The 20,611-nt window shown below is 31.4% G+C and overlaps 1 protein-coding gene across 3 annotated transcripts; it reads right to left on the bottom strand.

Moving 5' to 3' along the window:
* Nucleotides 1-13,791: 13,791 nt before the first annotated feature.
* Nucleotides 13,792-17,753, bottom strand: LOC130802153 (uncharacterized). 3 transcript variants are annotated; one of them, XR_009039740.1, is made up of 7 exons: nucleotides 17,617-17,753; nucleotides 17,488-17,538; nucleotides 15,724-15,818; nucleotides 14,978-15,644; nucleotides 14,715-14,906; nucleotides 14,219-14,638; nucleotides 13,792-14,140 (listed from the first exon to the last, which is right to left on the bottom strand). XR_009039740.1 is itself a non-coding variant. In XM_057666063.1 (5 exons), exon 2 carries the CDS (start codon nucleotides 17,273-17,275, stop codon nucleotides 16,586-16,588), a length of 690 nt encoding a protein of 229 aa, XP_057522046.1. In that variant the 5' UTR covers nucleotides 17,276-17,538; nucleotides 17,617-17,753; the 3' UTR covers nucleotides 13,792-14,140; nucleotides 14,219-14,638; nucleotides 14,715-14,906; nucleotides 14,978-16,585. The 3 variants fall into 3 exon arrangements, 2 of the variants coding, with proteins under 2 accessions (XP_057522046.1, XP_057522048.1); XM_057666063.1 differs by having other exon boundaries at nucleotides 14,978-17,538; XM_057666065.1 differs by having other exon boundaries at nucleotides 14,715-15,644; nucleotides 15,724-17,538.
* Nucleotides 17,754-20,611: the final 2,858 nt, after the last annotated feature.

Here is a 20,611-nt window from a genome sequence, read left to right as displayed (position 1 = left end):
GCTCTTATTTATTGGGGGCAGGCTTTGCTCCCCATCACGTCATAAAAAGTTTAAGTTGTGAGTCCAAATTTTAAAATATGTTTATTTTATATTCTTTCTGTTTTTTTTTATTTATTTAAATTTTAAATTTCAATATTTCTAAATATATTTAATATAAAATTTTAAAAAATATAAAATAAAAGTATATATTAAGACGAATTTAACGAGATTTCACATGAATATATTTTTATCTTTTAAATATGTGTCAAAAACATTAATTAAATTTTTCTCTCTTTTTAAGGTGGAATATTCCAAATGGAAAGAACATTAGAGAATGGAGGGAGTAGTTAATAAATGTAAGTTAATGTAAGGAGTAAAGTAATATACCATTATATTTTTATAATTTGATAATTTTTTTATTTTTATCTGTTGTTTCTATTCAATTTTTAAAAATATTTTAGTGTAAATTTAAAAGTAAATTAATTTTAATTGTCTTACGATATATTATATATAATTTATTTTATTGTACTGCTATTAAAAAATCAACTGAACTAAAAAGTAAAAATGATGATTGTCCTTTCAAACACATAAATACACACTATCCCTAATTAAATAAGTATATATAGCCAAATATATATTGAAGAGCCTTATAATTTGTTAGTTTAATTATTGCTTATTTCATTTAGTTACTTAAAATTATAGTCCACTTCATTGATTATATCCTACATCACATTCTTCAATGTTCCTTAATCTTTTTATATCACATTGGCTTAATTCATAACATTGCATCAATTTTCAATCCCTAACAAAATCAACGGAGAATTCCTACGAGTAAGAGGGAGGGAATAAAATCCTTTAAATAAGTGTTAAAAACTATAGGCGAAGCCACATGGTAGGCCGTCGAGAGGCTCGATCTCTAAACCTATTTTTTACAATGTATTATTGCAACCAATTTTTTTTAGTTCGTCCCATACAAAATTTTCAATTATACTCCATATTATTAATACTAAGCTAACATATATAATTCTCGATATTTGTGTATAGTTGCAAGAAAATATTGATGCCAATTACCATGATATCAATGGAATCTAATTCAATTACAAGTCTAAATACACAAATTAAAACTTTTGCAGTTTTGGATTTAGTGGCATTAAAAAAGGCCACTAAGTTATTTTTTTATTGTAATAATTATTGGTTTTTATTTTAAGTTTTACTATAAAGTGATTTAATGACACTTTATTTGGTTTTTATTGGCATATGTAATTGTTATTATAGTCTATAATGACATTTATGAGAAATGTTATTAGATTCTACGTTGCGAAAAGTTTTAGTATGATTTTTTATTATACTGTTAAAGGATCTAACAAATTTAGCTAAATTCACTATATTACTATTAAAAGTTTATAAATATTATTAAATATATCATACTAAAAACAAATTATGTTGTAATAAAAACGTTTTTGATAATTATAGCAATACTATATTAAACTTGCACTTTAGCTTAGACATGCTTTATCAATTATTATCTTATTGGAATCTTATATTCCAAGTGCAGAAAAATATATGATCGTCAAGAAGACTCCAAGCAATAAGTTTTAACCTTTTCCTACGAGCATACAGTTCCACTTTGTTTTCTCACTATCGATATTATTGTATTCCACCCGAGCAAATAGCTTTCGTTACATTTTTTAAGTTTTTAATCACCATCTATTTTATTTACATATTTCTCTCACATTATTATAAATAATATTTTTTTCTCTATTTTAATCTAATTTTTAGTTTGTCAAATTTTATCCTTGTACTAAATGCTACAGGACAAGAAAGTATTTATTGTTGTATACACAAACTCTTGTGTGAGACAGTCCCTTTGTAAGACGCTCTTTATACATGAGCATATCAGCCTAACTAATACAATTATTAATATGTGGGCTCTTTGTTTTGAGATGTCTCACAGAGAGATTGTTTCTCATTGCTCTTTTGTATATTTTCTTATATTGCAACAATAATACTTTCTCTGTCTCATTAGAATTAAATTAAAGAGAAAGTGAAAGTTTTTTAAGAAAAAAGTGAATAATAATTATAAATAAAGAGAAAGAATAAATTATATGGATAAAATTAAAAGAGTTAAAATATATAGATGAGATTAAAAGATTATAATGAACAATTATCTAAAAATAAAAATAATACAAATTAAGTAAGATAAATCAAAATAATAAATAATATAAATTAAATGGAATAGAACAAGACCAACAAGTATATAATAGTGTCAAGCCAAAACATAATTTTGTGAATAGCATATTGTCTACGGAAGGTTGAGTAATGCCAATTGAAGAAAGTGCGAGTCACAAGTCGCACGTCTAATCGTGGTCCGTCGAATTGTATTGGATCCAATATGCCTTTGTCATGGCATACATTTTAAATCACGTATAGACAAAATCACATTAATTTAACGGCATTCAAAATTAGTACTCAGTTAATTCGCTTATGATTAAAGTATAAGAGGAGTAGAAAACCATAAAATACACCCCTTCTAAAGGAGATTGTGGTAGTTAAAATTAGTACTACACCAATTTAGTTATTAATGTAATTGATTATGCATATATAATTTAAAATATAAAAAATTATATTAATATATATATTGACACTCAAATGAATAAAAAAAATTTCTTTGGTGTTTTAAATTTGTAAACTAACAATAATAATCAAATTATAAGTGATTAATGAATATATAGTGTAAAAACAAATAGAAGTCATAGACAGGAGTATTTTAGGATAGAATAATGTTTTAGTCAAACAAAGAAATTAATATAGGAACACAAAATTGAGAAACATAAAATAAAAGGAAAATTCCTGGTGGTAACCTTAAGTTATTGGATATTCCACGTGATAATCTAAGTTTTTTTAAAATCACGCAATAATCCTATGGTTTATTCAATTAAACCTCCGTGACCTTTTTACCTAAAAAACGTTTGAAAACTGTCTATTATTAAGGGTTGCCATGTTTTTGAGATTCAAACATCGAAAAAAATTATCGTCACAAAGATCACATATATCCCCTAATTTCTTAATCCTAATTCCCCAATTTCTCTAATTTTCCAACCCCTGATTATCCAATTTCTCGAAGTTTCACAACAAGTTTTTCAAACTTCACTAATTTAAAGTAACTCATCTTCATTGCTTGCTAATCCAAACAAAATTCTTCGATAATCAAATGAAATTGACCCAGAAACTTTTGAAATTCATCCAACAGTTGAATGCTTGAAATTTATTGTCAAACTTAGAGAAGTTGGGGAATTAGGGTTGGGGAATTAGGGGTAATAGGTAAATTAGAGAAATTGGAGGTGATTTTCGATTTTTAAATCTCAAAAACATTACAACCCTTACTAATAGACAGTTTTCAAATGTGTTTTGGTAAAAAGCTTACGGAAGTTTAATTGGGTAAAGCTCAGGGTTACCGTGTGGATTTAAAAAACTTTGGTTACCACGTGGAAAATCCAATAGATTAGGGTTACTATGTGAAATTTTCCTAAAATAAATTAAGACTAAATTAAGATAATATGAAAATTAAGATAATATAAATTAAGACTAAATTAACAATACAGTTTGACATAATTATGGGGTTTTAGTCATCAATTTAAATGACAATGATATTTTACTTGCAGGGAGTTGTTGTATTCATTAATTATTTTACTATTAACAAAATGACAATGATGTATAGGCTATAATATTATTTTATCCGTTCTGAAATATTTATTATATTACGGTTTTTTGCATCATTCATCGTTCAAACTTATTTTATATATTGCATCTAATGTGCAAGAAAAATTATAGTCAAGTAGAATCTTGCTTTAATTGTCTAATTGCGTATTTCAGGATATTAACTTTTTATAATTTTTAGTTATGCATAATTCAATATATAAATAATCAAAATAACGCATTAAATTGCATAACAAAAAATTTACCCAAAAAAGGAAGAATTTGCTTAAAATGATGTTCAACATTGTATATCAAAGAATCATCATTTTCTAAAAATGCCAACCACTGTGATAGATCTAAGCAAATAAATAAAATAAAACCTTAGTATTATGTTTGAGATTTTTAATGAGATACTTACTAATTTATGTTATAAAATAAATTTATTCAGAATTCGTTTGCTATATACTATTTTTTTAAAATTCTAATCACTTTTTTTAAAATTCTAATCACACTTTAATTAATAATTAATTAAATGATTTCAATTTTATATTTGATAATGAACAGTTGAGATTGCATATTTATGGTGGTTGATTTTAAAAGCTAATGAATTTGATTGAAACTAATTGGTCTTATTTCAGACAAAGGTGTTAATAAGCTTGTACCCCTTTTATATATTAATTCATGTTGTACATATATTTCTCCTTTGTATAATTATTTAAATATTGTTATGATCTGTTTGGTTGTTGTTACCTGAAAGATTTGAATTGTAATTTTTCATGAAATGTATCATATCATTTTCAAGGTGATAAACTTTAATTACATATAAGTTTTTTTTTTATAATTTTTCATATATCATATCTAAAATGATAATACATTTGGAATAACTTTTGTAAATAAAATAAGGGGATTGAAATAAAACAACTATTGTTAGTATCAATAAATCATATTTGACTATAGAGATTAATAATAGGTACTCCAATATCAAGATGACGAAAGGCTTTTGAAATAGCATCTAAACATCAAATAATACTAAGATAAAACCCTTCTTTGTAGAAACGTACACATTTAATTCCAGACACTATGTTTTATTACAATTTTATGATTATAATTTGTTTATAAACAAAGCTATTTTCTAATTACTTTAATTTATAGTGATAAGCATTCACCTGTTCACTTTTATTAATTATTTTGCTATTTTTATATAGACGTTTCTTCATCAATATTCTTAAATTAATATTTAATTATGTGAAAAGATTACTAATTACTTCACAATGATAATGAGTTTTGTTTATAGTATAATTATATTCAGCTCGTCTTGAATGAGACCGTTCACCATGAGATGGGTCCATATGATTGCCCATTTCTTCAATTGATTGCTTTAAGATCATAAGTAATCGTTTTATGGTTAATTAATAATTCTAAGACTATAAAAACTAAAAATTAATTATATTTAAATTATAAGTGATCACTTAAACGTTATGAGTGATCATTTTAAAACAAAATATATATATTAGGCCATCCCAATAGAGATGGTCTCACCGTGAGACCATCTCATTTAAGAATTAGTGAATTATATCATATTTTATAACTATTAACTTTTTAATAGTACTCCCTTCGTTTCCTAATGTTCTTTCCGTTTATTATATTCTATTTTGGGGAGAGAATTTTCATTAAGATTTTTAAGACATATGTAGATGATAAAATATATTCATGTGAGAATGCTCTTCCCGTTTAGACTATTCTATTTTGGAGCGAGAAATTTGATTAAGATTTTTAAGATATATATAGATAATAAAATATATCTATGTGAAATCTCATTAGATTTGTCTTGATGTATACTTTTTTATTATATATTTTTTATAATTTTCATGATATTAAAACTCAAAATTTATTTTTAAAATTGTAAAAAAGTAAATGAGAAAAACATTTGAAAAAGGTTGAAGTAAATAAGTAATAATTAAGAAAGAGGTCGAACAAGGTGAAAACTGAAAAGTAAAAGAACGAAAGTTGGTTACTTATTTTATATTATTTGTATTGTTGAAGATTCTTTCCTTTTAAGTGAGATAAAGATTTTTTTATTGTGGAGTAAAAAAAACCATAAAAAAACCTTCTGGATTAATATTTGTGAAATTCTTATAGAAAAAGGAATCATTGTATCAAGACAAAGAAAAAATGACAGAATAACATGTATAATTCAAAACATCATTAATGTGACTTTTAATTACTATAAAGAAGAACAAATTGTATGGTGGAAAAAAACACATATAGTGGTTAACTAACCATGTACAAATTGGTATATGACAAATCTAGTGGGTTGAGTTGGTGACATGACTCTATGTGGAAGCCATAAGTAATCTTAATTCTTAAACATCTTCATCCAACATCTTCATCCTTTTTATTTTATTGTCACTCTTCAATGAAATTACGAATTTGCTCCTTAATTTTAAAAAATTACGAATTTGCCACAAGACTTAAAATTTCTTAAATATACTCTAACCTCACTAAATAACTCTTTTATCACACTTAAAAAACAAAATTACAACATAAAATTTTTGGAGCAAAAACTAAGAAATTCATTCCGCAAATAAATAATCGAGATAATTTTTATTCGAATCGTATTATTTTAAATTTAAAAAAAAAACAAAAAATAAAATATAAGAGACTCGCAGGAAAACCGCGAGCCCACTGCAGTTCAGTCGCAGGAAACACGCGAATGGACCGCCTGCGACTGAACCGCGATGGGCTCGCGGTTTTCCTACGAGTCTCTTATTTTTTATTTTTTTTGTTTTTTTCTTAAAATAATTATTATTAATTTTATTTATATTATTATTATTATTATTATTATTATTATTATTATTATTGTTATTATTATTATTATTATTATTATTATTATTATTATTATTATTATTATTATTATTGTTGTTGTTTTATTATTATTATTATTATTATCATCATCATCATTATTATTATTATTATTATTTTTTTTTTTTTTATTTTTTTTTTTTGAGAAATAAGATTATATTTCATCAAGAGAACAATCATATACAAGAGTGTGGAAACAATGATGCAAATCCATCATGAGCATAAACTATGGCCACCTTCTAGGAAGGGTTCCAAAGCAATGCTAAATCATTTGTAGCATCATTCAAAAGGAGATACAAAGAATATTACAAGGCTTTGAGCCAATCTATATGTCTACTGTTATCATTACATAATTGGAGAATTCTATTCTTGACAATCCATTTAATATGACCAACCATCTGTCTTGTGTCTGTTGTTTCTTTTTGCCTCCAGATTATATCATTCTTGAGTTTCCAGATTGCATACACCGTAGCTGCAATAGCCACCACCACCGTAAGCTTCTTCAATCTTGCTCCCTTTATGTTCCAACCTTTTTGTAAGAGGTGTTGCAACGAGTGGGTCTGAAAATTATAGCCGAGCCATTGCATAACCTGTTTCAGAATCACAACAGTACAAGAGCAATTAAAGAACAGGTGATCATGAGTTTCAATATCAGTTTTACAAAGGGCACAAGTAGCATCATCCACCAAATTGAATTTAAGAAGTCTGTCTCTCGTGAGCAGTCTCCTTCTCACAGTTAGCCAAGTGATGAAACGATGTTTAGGCACAGAATATCTACACCAAACAGGTCTGCACAGAATATTATTATTATTATTATTATTATTATTATTATTATTATTATTATTATTATTATTATTATTATTATTATTATTGTGATTGTTATTATTATTATTATTATTAAATATTTATTTATTTTTTAATTATTATATTTAATTTATTTTTTTTAATATTTTTGTTATTATTATTATTATTAACTTTGTTATATTCTTTCAAATATTATTTTTATTATTTTTGTTGGTGACGTTGTTGTTGTTGTTAGTAAATTTTTCTTTAATTTTATTTTTAAATATTGTTTTTGTTATTAGTGTTATGATTATTATTATTATTATTATTATTATTATTATTATTATTATTATTATTATTATTATTATTATTATTATTATTATTTTCATTAGTGTTATTATTGTTATGATTATTATAATGTTATTATTATTATTATTATTATTATTATTATTATTATTATTATTATTATTATTATTATTATTATTGTTATTATTATTATTATTATTATTATTATTATTATTATTATTGTTGTTGTTGTTGTTGTTGTTAATTTAGAAAATTAATTACAATAATATTATTATTAATAATAATAAATATGTTCGTACATTATATTTGTTGATAATGATTAGTTAAATATTGTTGTTGCTAATTAATTATTGTCTTTTGTTCATGTGGTTAATTTAACGTAATGTTTGATTATTTTTATTTATTAATAATAGTTAATTAAATTATCAAAATTTTTAGTAAATGGCTGGCACTCACGGTAAAGGAAAGGGTTTTTTTTGAAACTTGCTGAGCGGCAATAGTTATAGGCCTACCCTGCTCAGAGGGGACCCTCATGAGAGGGAGGTGACAGGTTCTAGTAGGAGGGCTAGGCAGGAAGAGGCTGCCAGACACAGTGAGGCCCAATGGTCGAGTACGCTAAACCAAGTGCGTACTCGTTTTGATGACCAGGCAAGCAGCCTTCAGAGTAGTTGGGGGGTTTCTAGTGATGATGATAATGATGCTGATGATGTTGAATACGAAGCTCCTGATCTTCGCCCAGCGGACTGGACTGTTGTGCAGGGGCCCGACAGAAGATTCATACATGCCGGCCCTAGTTCTTCAGGCGCATCTGAGCGTGCCGGACATAGTCTCGTTGATAATGAGCCGCCACGGAGGAGCAGCGCTCACAGTCCGCTGGAACGGACAAGTTGGTCACATTGCCCCAGCCCGAGGGGCCCACAAATACGCGCCTGATATCCAACTATAGCGGGCACATAGCTAAACTTATTTTTGATGGCTTTGAGCGTATGCCTCCGTTCTGGAATGCCTTAGTAGGAAGAAGCCGTTGGAGGCGATCATTGGACTGTGGGATATGACCGATGCGCCGTACGATATTCTACTTGCTACTCCCCTCGGCCGTCTACCATACGTTATGCACCAGCACATCGACTGTGCTTTGATATCGGCCTTCGTGGAGAGGTGGCAGCCAGATACGAACACCTTCCACATGCCATGGGGGAGATGACGATTATGTTTCACGACGTGCAATGCATATTGGGCATAGGTATTGAAGGTTCTCTATTGGCTGAGCCTTCAAAGTGGCAGGTCGGTATTACCAATCTGTTTGGGGAGCCCATGCCCGAGCTACAGTGAAAAGGGATATTCACCAACGGCTGTGTCAACGTTGCTGAAGTGATGCAGTTGTGTCATTGGTCCCAGGCTATGGATACCCAGTCGATTGCCTACTACATGCATGTTGTCGGCTCTACCCTGCTGGCGGATAAGACCAGAACCGGCATGTGACCCCACCCGATACTTGCCATCAACGTCGATCAAAATGAGATCGCCTGGGGTGCGGTGACGCTGGCGTACATGTATCGCCAACTAGAAATGACATCTAGGGCTGGTTGCAAGACCATTGCGGGTTGCTTCACATTGCTCCAAACATGAATCTACGAGTACTTTCCCGCCTTCCGCCCTCATCCTCGCCGAGCAGATGTGCCTAATAAGACTAGAGCAGAGATGTGGTCTACGCCCAAGCCAGGTCTTGAGATCAACAGGCTGAGGGACTGTAGGAGTATACTGGACTCCATGACGCAAACTCAGGTATTGTACATCATCACACTTTCTTATGCATGTTATTTTAATTTTAGATTATTTTTATATGTTAACTTGGCTTGTATGCAGGTGGAATGGACTCCGTACATGACTTCTCCAAGGGCATTGCTGAATGAGCATCCACACACCACCTTCATCGGGGGTATCACTTGCTTTGATATCGTCGAGGTGTATTTACCGAAGAAGACAGTGCGACAGGTCGGCTTTGTGCAGGCTATTCCCCCCCTCCTCTGAGACCAGTCCAGGCTGTACGATCGGCACACGGTACCTACTCCGTGACCTTTGCTTCTCCACCTGTGTACTTGGAGGCATGGAGTAGGTTTCCCTATAGTGCCTGCCTTGGTGATCAGACACTTCGTCGGGCATCTGTTCCATCAGAGGCTGATCCTAGTTACGTTGACTGGTTCAGAGTGTGCTCCCAACCATACGTCGTCCCCGGCGAAGGAGCGAGTGCCGATTTTGGTCCAGCTGAAAGCAAATTGGAATACGTAAGTTTTTTTGAATTTATTTGTTTTCTATTATGTCGTTGTGTTATTTAGATGTTGTTTAATATCTTATTCACACCATTTTTCCTTTTTTTTTTTCAGTTTCTGAATGAATGGCCGAGTCGAGTCGCGCCATTGGCGAGACTGCCTCCTGTTGCGGAAATGAACCCCCGGGAAAGACATGTTTTAGATGTATACCTTAATGATGTTAAAGATTTATTTGCCGAAGGTCAAGCTTTTAAGGGGCATGGCCCTTCATAGTCTGTATTTAAACTAATTTACATTAATACGTTTATTTATTTACATCAACGCTTTTTACATTAAATTTAATTCATGTTTACATCAATGCTTTTATTAGTTTACAACATTAGTATACATATTCAATTTCATCTACAATTTCTATAGTAATGACGTACACAATAATATAACTATGGACTATCTGCAAATTAAATCTCATCTACAATTTCTATAGTAAAACTAAATAATGATTTACACATCACGAATCATTATCAACAAATATAAGGTAAGAACATATTTATTATTATTATTATTATTATTATTATTATTATTATTATTATTATTATTATTATTATTCTAATTAATTTTCTAAATTAACAATAATCATAATAATAATATAATATTAACAAATATAATAACATTAATAATAATCATAATAATAATAACACAAACAATAATAATAATCATAACACTAATAACAAAAACAATATTTAAAAATAAAATTAAAAAAAAAATTTACTAACAATAACAATAATAACAGCAACAACATCACCTACAAAAATAATAAAAATAATATTTAAAATAATATAAAAATTTAATAATAATAATAATAATAATAATAAAAATATTTAAAAAATAAATTAAATATAATAATTAAAACAAAAATAAAAATTTAATAATAATAATAATAACAATCACAATAATAATAATATTAATAATAATAACAATAATAATAATAATAATAATAATAATAATAATAATAATAATAATAATAATAATAATAATAATAATAATAATATAAATAAAATTAGTAATAATTTAAAAAAGAAAAAAAAAAATTTTAAATGACACAGTCGCACAAAATCCGCGAGCCAACCGCGGTTAAGTAGCACGAAATTCGCAACTCGACCGCGGCTCAGTCGCACGTTTTGTGCGACTGAGCCGCGGTCGTGTCGCGGATTTCGTGCAACTGAACCGCGTTTGGCTCGTGGAATTCGTGCGACTGGGTCGTTTTTCTAATTTTATTTTTCTTTTTTTTTAAAAATTATTATTAATTTTAATTATATTATTATTGTTATTATTATTATTATTTTTTTTTTTTTTTTGAGAAATAAGATTTTTATTTCATCAAGAACCTAACCATTTACAAATAAGATGGAAAAAATGATGCAAATTCATCATGAGCATAAACTATGGCCACCTTCTAGGAAGGGTTCCAAAGCAATGCTAAATCATTTGTAGCATCATTCCAAAGACAGAGATTACAAAGCTTTGAGCCAATCTATATGTCTATTGTTATCATTACACAATTGGAGCATTCTATTCTTCACGATCCACTTGATGTGATCAGTCAACTGTGTTGCGGTTGCTGCATCTTTGTGCCTCCAGATTATATCATTCCTGAGCTTCCAGACTGTATACACCGTGGCTGCAATAGCCACCAATACTGTATGCTTCTTCAATCTGTCTCCCTTTATGTTCCATGCTTATTATTATTATTATTATTATTATTATTATTATTATTATTATTATTATTATTATTATTATTATTATTATTATTGTTATTATTATTATTATTACTATTATTATTATTATTATTATTATTATTATTATTATTATTATTATTGTGATTGTTATTATTATTATTATTAAATTTTTATTTTTGTTTTAATTATTATATTTAATTAATTTTTGAAAATATTTTTATTATTAATAATAATAATAATAATAATAATAATAATAATAATATTGTTATTATTATTATTATTATTATTATTATTATCATTATTATTATTATTATTAACTTTTTTATATTATTCTTTAAATTTAATGTTTTTAAAGTGGTAATTGTGTTATTAAATGCGATTTATATTTGCTAAACAAGTTTTAAATTTAGGAGCAAATTCCTAATTTTATTAGGGGACGGCGATAAAATACAAAGAGTAGCCATGTATAATAACTCCTAAAAGTAATGGTGTGTATAGTCTATGAACCATACCCACATAAAAAATTTTACCTTGAAAAGTGTTTTAGACAAAAAACAAAAACAGTAATAAGAAGTACGTCGCTGTATGGTTATTTGTTATCCGACCATTATTAATACAGGCATGACTCTTCAATCAGGTTAAAGAACAGCAAATGATCTTATAATTTAGGACAAAACAAGCTCAATAGTAGCAACAAATTTATGGTAGGAAAAGCGTAGCAAAAGATAAGATTTGTGACATTTATTTATTTATTTAAAAATGATGAGAAAATGGTTGAAGATCTGGTGATCTAGCAGCTTGTATATAGCCTTAATAGACAATTGAAAGCAACCAATTTAATATTGGTCATTTGCTGTTTGGTTATACTCCTACTTTACTACTGTATTGGTGGGTCCCATTCATTTTTTAACCGGGTCCGGTCTGATCTGATTTGACACAAAAATCAGATCAAATCAGAAATTTCGGTCGGAAAATTATTTAGAACGGTCTGGTTTGGCCTATGGTTTTTTTCATTTTAAAGCAATTTTTTTGGATGAGACTGTATGTGGTTTCTTCAAGAGAGAAATATAGACTAGGAACAATCATCTACAATAATCATACAGATTTAAAGAATCACAATCATCCCAATGCCCGAACAATCATTCGAAAAAACGAACTACAGAGTACTGACTATGAAATTGGAAATGCTGTGTTCATCAGCTGAAATTCATCTATACTCAAAAACAAGGAAAAAAAACTATGAGATTCATCACTTGAAATTTGAAAAATCAAGAAATATAAGAACAATACAAAATCCATCTACTGAAATTCAAAAACTCAAGAAAAATCCAAACGAAAGTACGAAACAAATCAAACAGCACAACCATATCAAGCATAAAAGTCTCTGGATTCCGAAAATTTGTACTTGAGCGTTGATGAAGAAAAATTGATAATTGTAGCAGAGAATGGATACGGGCACAGAAATGTCAAGAATGAAAGTCTCTTGTCTCATCAGGTTTGTTGAGTAGGTAGAAGAGGAAAATTTGAAAAGCTTCAGCGAAAAAAATAAAAAAAAAAATAACAAAATAATTTAACCTTCAAAAATATTCCAAAAGTAAGCGTGAAAATCTCAAACCTGAGGTTTGTAGCTGTTCGCAGTTACTAACTACTAACAGCTAAATAGGACAAAATAGTTGTTCGCAGTTACTAACTGCGAACAGCTACTTTGCCTATTTGGCTGTTCGCAGTTAGTAACTGCGAACAGATATTTAATATATTTTTATTCCTTAATTTTTGAGTTGTTATTTGTTGTATTTGCATTAGAGACATTAGAATAAGTAATTACAAGTCAATGTATGTTTCAGGCGGCATGATTCATCGCCAAAACTCCGATCATTCGTAAGTGAAAGTTTGGAGGCTGTGATAAAGTAATTAAACATATATATACAACAAAATATATACAAATGTTTGAAATATACAACTCAATAAAAATACATACATATATATATATATATACATATATATATATATATATATATATATACATATATATATATATATATACATATATATATATATATATATATATATATATATATATATATATATATATATATATATATATATATATATATATATATATATATATATATACATAGTCGATCTAAATATACAAAAGTTAAATGTTAACGCTCACGACCCTCATCTACCCTATCCAACTGAGTTGGTCTCCTATGCCTCCTACGATAGTAAGAGGCGTTCGGGTCACTCTGGCAGTGGAGGGGATTGGTACTGTGATGGCTTAGCCTACGAGGTCCCTGCAACGTCAACGGGGTATGAATGATCCATCTCCTCCAAATGATAGTCATAACCAGGAGATGAGACGTGCGTATGGGCGGTAGTCGGTGAGGACTCTGCAGCGACTTCCGGTATGAAGTGCTGGAACTGCGAGCCGACAAGCATGCCATGCGCAATCTCCCTCATCGGTTCCTCGTGGCTGTACCGCATCACTGGTGCCGCACCTTGTGCCTGCAATTAATATTTAGTTATGTAACATTATATTATTTAATCGGCAACTTAATCATATAAATGCTAATGAAGACTTACAAATTGTGTCATCGTAGGCGCAGCAGGTGCGTAATGTGCTGCTGCGAAGATGGCATGTGGTGTCATCCATCGGCACATGACGGAGAGGAACCACTACATGTAGTCTGGTGTAGTAAGTGCGCCATGAACAAGCGCACCTTGTGCCAGCAGCTCCAGTCTAGCATCCCAACGAGCGATGATGTCCACCCAGTTTGTCGTACCCTGATTTTTGCGCGAAATCTGGTGTAGCTGGGATTCAGTGTCACAAGGCGGTGGAATGCCCTGTACCAACCCATATTGGCTCCGTACGCGCTCTGGTGGATGTACTTCAACAATGTCGAAGCATATGAGTGGCACAGAAGCCCTCCACGCACCTGAATGAATTCCCGAGTGTTCGGGTACAGTTACGTCGGCTTGCACTGGGTATGGGTCCCACAAAAACTAAAATACATGTCATGAAAATGTAAGTGATATTTAATTAAATTGTACTAATGTTAATGAGTACTGAAATATTTACCTGGTTAGGTCGTAGCAGGTCTAACTGATCTCGGTTGAATCCGAGACCGGTGACGGTGTGCTTGCGCGTCCGGCGTGCAAAATTCCACCTTGAACCGTACGCAACATCTAGTGGGGGTTGTGGAGGAGCAGTATCACCACGACCAACGGTTCTGTAAGGTTGGCCGATAAGAATATGCTCCAAAGCCCACAGCTGAACATTGGAAATGTAATTAGTATGTAATTCAACTACACCGGATTAGAGTTAAATGTTAATTTTATTACCTATAATATGACTATTGGCCCCGCAATCTCCTTGACGTTATTTTGGGCAGCACCACATAGCCTCCTATACAGGTATCCAAGGGCTGCGGAGCCCCAGCTATACTCAGCGATGCGCTCCCAGGGGTCATCAAGTAAAGTTAAGTAAAGGAGTTGTATTTGGTTGTTTGTTTTATCGGCAAACAACACAGCTCCTATCAAGTATAAGAGGTACGTCTTGGCGTACCTCAAAATGGTGCCTTCATCAGCATCTTCGGGGAGATGCGAGAAGGTTTGAACTAACCACGTGCAGCGCAAACCGCTCCCCCTGATCACTTCTGGTGGAGGGCGCTCTCCCAATATGCGATGCACCATGTCACGCCAGCCTGATAGCTGGCGTTCGGCTGTACACACGGCACGTCCCTCGATGGGAAGCCGTGTTAGTAAGGCTACATCAAGCAATGTGATGGTAGCCTCACCTAGAGGGAGATGAAATGTATGCGTCTCCTGACGCCGTCTCTTGACGTCATCTCTGGACCAGTGCTGTGATAATGGCACGGTCTACTCTGCCGTATGCAACGAGGTGAAACTCGTATAACCTTGTTAACTCTAAGTACGGGACGATCTTATCATCGATCACCCATGGAACAGAATCTGGATGCCTGGTGCCTAGCGTTTTTGCATCAGACACCTATGAATATTGACATATAAATAAGTTACTTGTATGTTAGCATTAGTAAAATGCAAATCACAACTATCGTACACCTAACCTGGGCATCCTAAAGAGGAGTTTTCCTGTGCTCATGCTGCATAGTCAAGACACTAGGATCTAGGGGTCCTGGAGCTGCTGGATCCATCTACTCTACTGCTTTGTTTGCAGTAGCTTTAGTTAATATTACAATTATGTAATCATGTATAATATATATAACATATTACCTTGAGTTACAGATTATCATGCTAGTATAATATATATAACATATTACCTTGAGTTACGGGTTCTAGTGTTGTGACCTTCACTCCCACAACGACGACAATCAGATCGTTTCTTTCTACCCTCATCCATTTCGTTTGCAATTCTCCTAGACTTAGGCTTCCCTTTACCTCGAATTTGATCGGGATCATGTCTAAGTTCAAAGCCCGTGTATTTCGACCATGACCTCTTATCGATCATTGGCATAAAGTAACGTTCGTATGTACTTGCATAACTTTGAGATGTATAGCACGGATCCACGAACCTCTCATATGAAAGGTGTCGTTTGATGCAAACAGCAAGTATATGTGAACAAGGAAGGTGGTATATCTCAAGTTTGTTACATGTGCACTTCATTTGATTCAAGTCTACATGTTGAATCTTACCCCCTTTGGACGATCCTCTAATTCCCCTCCCAGTCTTAACTTCGAACACACCACTTCTATAATCAAATGCGATTATGTCATGGAAATTTGCCTTCTCAGTATTTCTATTGATAATTCTAGTGGCATGCGTTGTGTACACGTGTCCTCCAAGTAACCATGCGCTAGCACGTTCACGTCTTTGAAAAAAATAGTCGTTTACTCGATAGAAGGTGAATTCAGCAAGTGTTGTCAAAGGTAAGAAACATACACCCTTCATCACATATTTGAAAACTTCAACTAAGTTCGTGTTAGTAACGCCATACCTATGACCTCCTCATACTCGTCTAAAGGTGGACAGAGGGCATAAGGTGTAGGAGGAATGATTGTAGGAATGTTGCCTAGGGTCATGTCATTTGCTAGCGCATCCTCATCGACATCCACATCGTCCTCAGAAGGATTGTCAATAAGCTCAATACTTTCATTTCCATCATCCCAAGGTCCCATCTCAGCAGTTTCTCCTAAGTTGAACATTGAATCAATTGGAACTTGATTCGTAGGGGGTTGAGAAAAAGTACAAGATGCGAAAAGAACGAAAGGATTAAGAGTTTCCTGATTTAATATAGGCATAGGGGTAGGAATAGGATTAGAAGCAACTACATTCCCTACGGGTACTTCTTCTACGTATAACTCCAAAGAGGGAATTTGGGTGGACTTTGAATGCTCCCACATAGCATCTATAGCTTCATCATCCTCAACAGGAAAGGCAAGCAATTCTCCACTCATGTCATATTTAAAGCTTATATTTACGGTACTTCTAGTATGGTCGAATCCAATCTTAGAACATATAAAACGTTTAAAGTGGTTCAAATCCATGTTCGAATTGCAAGCAAACAACTTACGTCTTCCCCCAACATAATGAACTTTGCCACTACTTTCTCGAATACAACCATTCCAAAAACATACTATAGTCACGCAAAATGATGTCATTTTCTACATTAATACAAAGAAAATCAACTTCATCATCAACTTTATGCCCATACAAGTACATTATATTCATTTGATAATAATCTTTTTTGGTCTAAAAATTATTACTAATAATATTACTTCATTTCTAATAATATTATCAACATTGAATTCCACTAATTCAACAACAGTACTTCAAAAAACAACATAAAGCTATAAAAACAATTAAAAATTACCTTCAATACTTATGGATGATTAAGAATAGTCTTGATTTAACAACTAGTAACCTACATTTGAAAAAATAAGCAAATTTGATTATAACCCTAAAAAACTACATATACACCAAAAAACACAAACAAGTTTACCTTTGAGCAAGCTAGAGTATCCTACACTAATTTTGAACTGCCAAATTGAAAGAGGAATGCAAGAATTGATGGATTGAATCAATGGTTTTAGAGGGAGAATGTCGAGTGTGAAGTTAAGGTTTTGAGTAATGGGGAAAAATGGGAAAAAAAGAAACTGATGCGTGTTTTTTTTATTTTTTGCTTAAGCTTTCCAAATTTTCGTAGAAGATATAGAGATGGCCCCTCACTAGTTAAAATTTTGGGTTTCAACCTTTCATTTCTATTTCATGGGCTAATAAGTTTATTTTATATTTGGGCCTACCAGTCTATGCCTATATTAAACGGTTTTATGGTCTCCAGTTTACGGTTTACACCAGATCGGAAAATATTACTGTTTTCTGGTCTGGTCTAGTCTAAAAATTTTAAAATCTAAACCGGACCGAAAACCGTAGTTCACAAATAAAAAAAACCAAATCAGACCATTTAGACCGTAGACCAGACCAAATACATAAATTACGGTTTGATCCGGTTTGGTTTACGTTTTTGACCAAATTCTGTTCAGCCCTAACCGCATCACTGAAAAGCGTTCATTTGTGCATTTCAGTTTGAGCCTGCAAAGTATCTAAGACTACTGATTTTGAATTTTAAAGGTTGTTTGGACGTTGGCCAGCTCCAAGCTTGTTAACTCAACTTTTTAAATAAGTTGATAGGAAAATGTATCTAAAATTAGTTGTTAGTTATTTGTTAGAGAAAGATTTGATTAAAAAGTTAAAAGTTGATGAAAAATCAAATGTATTTCTGGATATTTTTTGTAATTGGCTATATTACTCAATGTCTTTGGTTAATTTTTAATTTGTTAGTTGGTCAAAAATACCAAAAAAAAAATTTGGTAAATGACTTTTCAAAAAACTGAAACGACTGTTTTGATTGACTTTTTTATTGACATTTTGATATCATATTCTACCAAATATATCCTTAAACAATGACTTAGAGCATGTACATTGGAGTGAAAATCTTATCCTTCTACCTCCTCTTATGTCCTGAAATGTCCTCCTTTCAATGCATGTATATCCTCTAAAATAAGGATATGTCCTCATCCTCTTTGCAAAGAGGAGGTGCATTTGGTTTTCCCAAGAAAAGTACACTGTTGGAATTATGTATAATTTTTATTTATTTTTTCTTTTTTTTTGCCCAATTGTATGTTGACAAGTGTCATGCTGTTATTGGCTTGTATTTTTAGTGTATGTTTTACCTAGAAAAACTACTAAATTGATAATATAAAAAATTGGCAAATCAAAAAAAAAATATCAATAATTCAGATTTTTTTTTCTCTATAAAATGAACCTAAATTTGCATATTTTACATTCACATTAAATTTTGTTAATCTCTCACTAGATATAATAAGTATAATAATATGAATCCAAATAACCCAAATTATGAAAATTTTAATTTTTCTAGTTATCCAAACTCTCAAAATAACTCAAATGTTAGCCCTTTTGATCCAAATTTCTTCAATAATCCTCAATTTCAAGTTACTTTACAGTGGTTTGGACATCAACCGAGACCAGTTAATCAAAGTTACACCCCTTTAAATTAAAATGTCCCACTTTTTACTCCGTTTCAACAATCATTTAATCAATATCCTTCATCGTTCCCCGTTTCTGATCATTTAACTCAACAAATGGAGCAATCTCCAGGGGGGGGAGGATTCTTATAATGGTACTCCGACTTCAGGAATGAGGGAAACAAGACATCTTGAAGAAATACACGAGGAACGAAGATGTTGAAGTGGTCCCTCAACAAGTCTTTACCATGGCTAAAAAGACAACTACAGCCCGAACGTTTGGTGATCGTGCAAGTTGGAGCATACCTGAAGATAATGCAATTGTTTCGAGCTACATTAATGCGGGAGGAGATATATAACGTAACACTAACACTAGAAAGGTTGACTTATGAAATGATATAGTTTAATATTACGAGGAAGCACGACAAGAGAATCCCATTGAGTTACGTGAAAGGTCCCAAAAGTCCATGCAACTACGTTGGGATCACATCAACTCTACAGTTTCGAGATGGGTGGATGTTTATGGGTATGATCTACGCCATAAAAAGAGTGGAGAATCAACTTTGAATGTTGAAAATCGTACATATGCAGCTTTCCAAAAAGCAAATAAATATAAGCAATTCCAATTGATGCATTGTTTTGAAATTATGAGAACATTTCCTAAATGGAACCCTGAAATATTTCAACTCCCTTCCGAAAGTGAAGGAAGTAACAAAAATGCATGCCTTGATACACCATATGAGGAAGGGATGGGTGCTACACCAACTAGACCTGATGGGATAAAGAAGACAAAGCGCAAGGGTAAAGAAGTTGCTACCTCTTCAATGTCATCTGTAAACCTTGAATCTTTCAATTCTTCTTTTCTAGAAGTCTCAACCTGTAGGATAGATCTAGGAGAGCGCATGCTTAACGCGATAAAGGAACGAGGCGAAGAAAGAAGAAAGCAGAAGGAGGCTGCGAAAAAAATGAGGATGTTAAGTGTGTTAATGGCTAAACCTATGCTTAATGATGTTGAAGCGGAGATGTATCGAAAGTTGAGAGAGGATTTCAGCAATAAGTTTCTTTGAGCTTAAAACGACTAATGAGTCAATGTAGTATTTCTTTTAATTATGTTAAGTTGTAAGTGTAATATTTCTTTTAATTATGTTAAGTAGTAAGTGTAATATTTCTTTTAATTATGTTAAGTAGTCAGTGTAATATTTCTTTTAATTATGTATGTCATTTAGTAATTTCAATAGTATCTTATCTTCTGAACCCAATATTGTCACTGCAAGAATCTTATCTTTTGAACTGAATAATGTAACTACAAGAATCTTATCTTCCACCTTACCTTATCCCTAGATTTCGAACAGTGTGCATTTCAAAATCTTATCTTCTACCTTACCTTATCCTTACATTTTGAAAAGTGTGGATTTAAAAATATTATCTTCAAACATTATATGATTGAATTAT

The sequence above is a fragment of the Amaranthus tricolor genome, chromosome 16, assembly GCF_026212465.1.
Source record: "Amaranthus tricolor cultivar Red isolate AtriRed21 chromosome 16, ASM2621246v1, whole genome shotgun sequence".
Taxonomy (NCBI): Eukaryota; Viridiplantae; Streptophyta; class Magnoliopsida; order Caryophyllales; family Amaranthaceae; genus Amaranthus; species Amaranthus tricolor.
This window is presented reverse-complemented; position numbering and strand designations above follow the sequence as displayed.

Bases quoted from the DNA above. Each gene is read 5' to 3' on its own strand.
- LOC130802153 (XM_057666063.1), bottom strand. From the start codon at position 17,275: ATGACATCATTTTGCGTGACTATAGTATGTTTTTGGAATGGTTGTATT.